At 39.4% G+C, this 6897-nt stretch overlaps 1 protein-coding gene across 1 annotated transcript; it reads left to right on the forward strand.

The window, feature by feature from the left end:
- Positions 1-1895: 1895 nt before the first annotated feature.
- Positions 1896-2840, forward strand: LOC115286880 (olfactory receptor 10T2-like). The gene has a single exon (XM_029933211.1). It carries the CDS (start codon positions 1896-1898, stop codon positions 2838-2840), a length of 945 nt encoding a protein of 314 aa, XP_029789071.1.
- Positions 2841-6897: the final 4057 nt, after the last annotated feature.

Below are 6897 nucleotides of genomic sequence, written 5' to 3' on the forward strand. Positions count from 1 at the left end.
AGAAGTGATTTCCGTGGAGTCATAAGCTGGTCAGTGTCAGAGCCATGGTCTCAGCCTCACAGCCTGTGTCCTCACCGACATCTCTCTGCTTCTGTGCCAACAAATGTTCCCAGGACAACTGACAGAGAAGTAGATGCGCACAGTAATCAAAGCCTTCATCGCTTTGATGAGCCATTCAGGAGATAAATATTAAACTAGGGATGAGTAGCAGGGATAAATATTAACTGTGGGGGATAAAGGACAGTAGGAAAGGAAATGTGATATGATTTGTAAACAGGGAGGGACGGAAGTTAGTGATGTGTGACCACTGTGGACCAGCAGCTTGTCTTACAGCTGAGGCCAGAAGCGTGATCTAATGCTCAAGACCAAACCACATGAGACGATGATCAGGACAGAGGATTCCAGAAATAATGTCAGGAGAAATCATTGGGAGAACTAAGAGTGTTAGTCAGGAGAACAATAAGACTCCAAAAGGCATATGATCACTCTCCTGCAATAACTGAATGGCTCTTGCTGAGGAAAACTAATTAAGCCCTTTGCACATGTCTGCAGAGGACACATCCAGACCCACAGGTGGTTGAGTCAGGTAGGAATATCTGGTTCATCTATGAATCTGGAGGTTCTTGACAATCAAGACAGACAGCAAGAGAACAGCCTGCACTGTGGCTGTGACCACCTTATAACTGGCCCTTGACTGTGGTGACTGGATATACTTCCCAGATTTTCATAAAACATCCACAGAATTGTGTGCAAATTGAGCAAGGGGCTCCTGAGCTTCTTATTTTTTGATATAAAGAGCATGCACGTGGAAGAGAAGGGCAGTGGGGAGGAGAGAGAGAGAGAGAGAGAGAAAGAGAGAGACAGAGACAGAGAGAGAGAGAGACAGAGTGAGAGAGAGACAGAGAGAGAGAGAGACAGAGAGAGAGACAGAGAGAGAGAGAGAGAGAGAGAGAGAGAGAGAGAATCTTAAGCAGGCTTCACACTCAACAAAGAGCCAACTCAGGTCTCGATCCATGACCCTAGGATCATGACCTGAGTCAAAATCAAGAGTCAGCTGCTCACCTGACTGAGCCACTCAGGTGCCCCCTGAGCTTCTTCTAACATAAAGATCGTCTGTCTGGTAATCCCAACTCTCAGCACCATGCGCTCTTGGATCAAAAGACAGATCTTCCCATGGATAATGGTGAGAGTTGTTCTTAGAACATTCTGGAAGCAATAGAGACTAAGGCAGTGGTAGGCAGTGCTGGAGGAATGGAAGCTTCATCACCCTCTGTGCAGAGTATGGGCTATACTTAGGCTCTTAATCCCAAATTCTCACGCATCCATGACAAGGAAAACACCAATATGTGGGATCATTCTAAGCCCATCCCAAAGGTTTCATAGTTAATTATTTATCATTTAAAACTCTCCACACTTTTAAATAAATAAAATTATTACATGTAAATTAATGGTATTTGAGCTACCCATATGAGGGACTGGACAAAACACTTCTCATTGTTTTTGTTTTTTTCTGAATCAGATTCTCATAAGCTGATTTTGTTTGAGGGCTATTGTTCTCATGTGGGTTAAGTAAATGGCTTAATCTTTTTGAGTCTTGATTTCTTCTTCCATAAAATGCCAAGATTAGGTGAAATGAACTCTCAGTCACCTCTTGATTTAACACTCTGTGTGTGAACCGTCAGATGTCCTTGAACTGGGACATTAGGTCTCTTCTCATGCCTCCTGCTTTCCCCATCCCATGATCAATGTGAGTAAAGGTTTGTTACTCATTTTTCCAAACTGGTATTTTCAGCTTTGTGCAGAAACACAAATATTGTCTCTTTGGGGGGTATTTTGCTTTTGCTGAATTCTTTGTTCTCAATTTCAGGATGCCTGAATCAGATTCCCACCAACCAATGAAGAGACAGAACCAGAGCATGATCACTGAGTTCATTCTTGTCGGCTTCTCAAATCTGGGGGATCTGCAGATCCTTCTCTTCTTCATCTTCCTCCTGGTTTACCTGGTCACTCTGATGGCCAATGCCACCATCATGACTGTCATTCGTCTGGATAGGACTTTGCACACCCCAATGTACTTCTTCCTCTTTGTCCTCTCCTGCTCTGAAACCTGCTACACCTTGGTCATTGTACCAAAGATGCTGACCAACCTGCTTTCCACAAGTCACACTATTTCTTTCCCTGGGTGCGCTGCTCAGCTCTACTTCTTTGTCAGCTTTGCTTGCACCAACTGCTTCCTAATTGCTGTCATGGGCTATGATCGCTACGTTGCCATCTGCAACCCTCTCAACTACACACTTGTGGTCAGCCGCACCACCTGCATGCAGTTGGTCCTAGCCTCCGGCTTCTGCGGCTTCCTCATCTCTGTGGTTGTCAATGTCTTGGTGATTAGTGTGCCCTTCTGTGCTACCAATCAGATCAACCACTTTTTCTGTGACATTTCTCCAGTCATAAAACTAGGCTGCACGGACACCAACCTAAAGGAGATGGTCATCTTCTTCCTCAGTATCCTAGTGCTGCTGGTTCCCTTTGTGCTGATCTTCATCTCCTACGTCTTCATCGTCTCCACCATCCTCAAGATTGCATCAGCCAAGGGGCAGCGGAAGGCCTTTGCCACCTGTGCCTCCCACCTCACGGTGGTTGTTGTCCACTATGGCTGTGCCTCCTTCATCTACCTGAGGCCCACATCCCTGTACTCCTCAGATAAGGACCGGCTCGTGGCAGTGACCTACACTGTGATCACCCCACTGCTCAATCCTCTTGTGTATACACTGAGAAATAAAGAAGTGAAGACGGCTCTAAGTAAAGTTCTCAGCAGGTACTCATTTCCCAAAACCGTATGAGGGAGTTAGTAAATCAGGAAAGTTATACTTGTGAAACTGTCCTGGATAGAAATTTAACTTTATAAACATATCTATCATTTTTCTTGGTCAAAAACAAAACAAAACAAAAAGAAACTAACAAAAACAGAAAAGGAAGAAATGAGGACTTCAGGTTACCTTGATTCTTTTTATTGGCAAGTCCTTCTTTGTGGTTAGCCTATATCCACTGTGGAGGTTATACCAGTCAGTCCCCAGAAAGTTATGTGAACATAGAAACTCTTAAGTACTCAAGTCATGCTATTTTCGTGCCCTGGAAATGTCAGGTTTTGGGCCTTCATGACAAATGATACATTATCCTTCTGAGAATGCCCAGTCTGCTGATATTCTTCTCACTCTGAAGGAAACAGTGGTGAAGGTCTTTTAAGTTTTGGGATGCTTTTCTAGATATTTTGGGGTTTACAAAGAAATATTTATAGATAAAAAGAAATTAATTCACTTGTGGATAAATAAGGAAGGAATTCAAGTTCTAAAAGACCAATGGTAGAGTAGAAAACACAAGCTTTGGACTCACAAAACCCTGGATTTGAATCTTGATTTGGATAATTTTCCCATTAAATGCCATGAGGCACGTTTAACCTCTCTTATGGTCAGTTAGCCCCTGGGTAACACAAGATTCCTAGTACCTCTTCAGTGGGGCATTATAAGAACTCAATAAATTAATAGATGCAAAGCAATCCCATGCCTGTCTGATAAAGGCATGGGTATTGAGATTTATCATTCCCTTTCACTTCCCCTTCCTTTTCATTTCTTATTTCCATAAACTATGATTGTACTAAATGTCAGATACAGTGGGAAATTAAGCTGAACACACAAAAGCTCTGTTGGAGCACCTGGGTGGCTCAGTCGGTTGAGTGCCCGACTTTGACTCATCACTCATGAGTTCAAGGCCCAGGTCAGGCTCTGTTCTGACAGCTCAGAGCCTGGAGCCTCCTTCAGATTCTGTGTCTCCCTCTCTCTCTCTGCTCCTCACCCACTCACTCTCTGTCTCTCAAAAATGATTAAACATTTAAACAATTTTAAAAAATAAAACTTCTGTTGATGCACCTGCTACTATGTGCAAGTAGTAAAGTAAGTGTTGTTGACAAAGAGTGACGTGCACCCCTCTTTCCTTCATGTCCTATTATAAGAAGTGACCGAATTCCAGTCACCTGTTTCAGTACCGCATACACATGCCACGGAGTTTACTGTGGGTTTTGTTAAAGGTGAGTTTCAGCAAAACAAGTGAATTTTATATAAAAATTTCATAAATTTCATTTCTCAAACTTTCACTTGAGCACACACTAGGCTTACGAAATTTTTATTCAATTAATAAATGATAATAAAATGCAGGTCATTGAGGTCTCGTAATTTACCTGTAAGTATAAATAATCACATCATTGGACAGATTTTTTTTCTAGATCTTCAATGGTACCTTTAATGTTGACTTAATGAGATACTGAATAAAGATTTATTCTATATGCTCAGAATATGTTTTCTACTTTCATTCATTTATCTTACAATTTATTATTTGGCATCTGTCACTTGATAGGCACAGTGAGGATAAGTCAGAGGTGAGAACCATAGCAGACCAAAAAGGAGAATGATGATGCATGTGATAATTACTTGTGATGCAGTGGCTGTCGATGTGTGAGGATCTAACTTAATCTTGGAGAAACCAAAAAGGGCTTTGTAGAGTAAGTAATATTGAAATTGAGACATGAAAAATAAGTAAAAACTAAGGAAAATAATAGTGGCAGAGTGTTTGGGGGCAGGTGCACAGACTCAGAAGATTGCATAGCTTAGATGAGTACATTTATGTAACCCATGTGCCAGAAATAGACCTCTAGGGTGACAAAGGTGACAAAATATGGCAGAAGGGGAATCCTATCAAGAAGGACTCTGCAGGTTAAATTAAGGCAGCCATATTGAACTCAATGATATAAACAAATGGGGTTTTCCAAAGGTTGCTTGACTTAGCAGACTACATTTCAAAGTTCCTATATTTGTGGCACAAGAGGACCAAAAGAATGGTAATGATTAAATTAGACAGGTATATAGAACAGATAGGAGTAGATACAGGATATAAATTATATATGTAATTTTCGTGTCTATCAAGACAATTATATATAATTTATTTTAAAATATGGCTTACATATTTATAATATAATTGGATAGATGCAAAAAATCAATAAAATTTAATATTCAATTATAAATAAAAACATACAACACTAAAAATAGGTTTTCTTAATCTGATAGAGTATGTTTAAAAACTGACTTCAAATTTCATTCTTAATGATGAAAGAAGAGGAAATGTCCCTTTGATTTCAAAAATAAAACAACATGCCCAATGTCTCTACTTCTATTCAATACTGTACTAGAGGTCTTTCTTATTGTAAGGGAAACAAATAAAATAACAGTAGTTTGAAAGGAAAAAAATTAAAGTGTGGTCATTGAAATTTTCTTAGGAACATATAAATTACATAAAAATATACAGATGAAAATGAGAATCAATACATGAACATATTTACAAGGTTGCCTGTCACAAAGTCAATAATACAAAAATAATAATTCTTTTTCTCTGAGTCAGCATAAAAGAAAACCCCTGTGTATAGGAATATGAAAAACAGAAATACAAAAGAACAAGAAGTCAAAGTAGTCCTTAAAAAGCACTAGTCTAGAAGACTTACATTTCCAAGGAGCAAATCTATATAATAATGATACAGTGAAAAAGATAGACTAATGTTGGTGCAAAAACACATGCCTTGAACAATGGAAGAGAAAAGATCACCTAGAAATAAGCCAACATCTATATCCTGTTACAGCAAACGTGATATAGCAAAAGTTCATGTGTATCCTCTTATATCCAGAATGAAAAATGATCTTTACAAAAATAGTACAGGATATCAATGATATCCACAGGGAAGAAAAAAGAGAGAGAGAGAGAGAGAGAGAGAGAGAGAGTCTAATTCTGTCTCGTATCATACACAAAATCAATCCCACATGGATATTAGAACTAAATGTTTAAGGTCAAGCAGTACACTTTCTAGAATATTTAAAAATATATTTATGATCTTGTGGGTAGCAAAGGGTGGAAGGGATGAGCAAAGTGGGTGAAGGGGAGTGAGCTGTTGCATGGAAGATCAAAGAAAGACAGTAAGTGGGCAAGAAAGTTTCTTTTTGTCATCTGTCACTCCCAGGCCCTGACTAGGTTGTTGAGTGTGAACTGCCCCGGGGAAGGGTCTGGACAGTCTTAGTCCAGACTCATGACTCAAGTGGGATGAGACCAAGTAAATAAGGGTTCACTTTTCATTTTGTCTGCAAATCTGAGCTTTTAGGTGTGATATGGTTGTATTACTTTACAGACCTTCTTCCATTCTGCTTAGATGTCCAATAATTAATTATGGATTTGTTAATATGATCAGTACTTCCATGTTGGAAATCACATCACTCACATATTTCATGTCTGTGAACAACACGATGCTTACTTATTTTCGTTGTCTATTGAACTGCCCAGTATAAACTTTCGTGCTTAATTTTGAGACTAAATTTAATATATTTGGCCTCAGGGTATACATTTCTATGTCCGTCTTCCAAATGACTCCTCAATGACTCCCTCCTCCCAATTGACCTCATTAATATACTAGTACTTTACTTTTGCTCTAATTTCTTAGATATTCATATATTTATATGTACCTGAATAGCACATACTTAAGTCATCTCAAATCCATCCTGGAATGTGACAAGGTCTTATAATTTAAGATCTTTGGGTTATAAATAAAAATTAATCCAATTCAAACTGATATTAATGAAAAATAAGCCTATTGGCTCATGTAAGCTGAGAAGTCCAGAGTTGCAACGCTTTCAGGCACAGGCTGGTGCAGTGTTCCGAAAGGTCACCTTCAAGCTGTCTTCAAGAGGTGTCTCAGACCTCTGCTTCTTCACTCTTGGTTTTATTTTTAGCCTAAACTTGACAGTCTCTGACACCTCCAGCTCACAAAAGCCAGTCCAGGCGAAGAGAAAATTCACTTCAAATGTGAAA

This window comes from Suricata suricatta, chromosome 3 (genome assembly GCF_006229205.1).
Source record: "Suricata suricatta isolate VVHF042 chromosome 3, meerkat_22Aug2017_6uvM2_HiC, whole genome shotgun sequence".
NCBI classification, from domain to species: Eukaryota; Metazoa; Chordata; class Mammalia; order Carnivora; family Herpestidae; genus Suricata; species Suricata suricatta.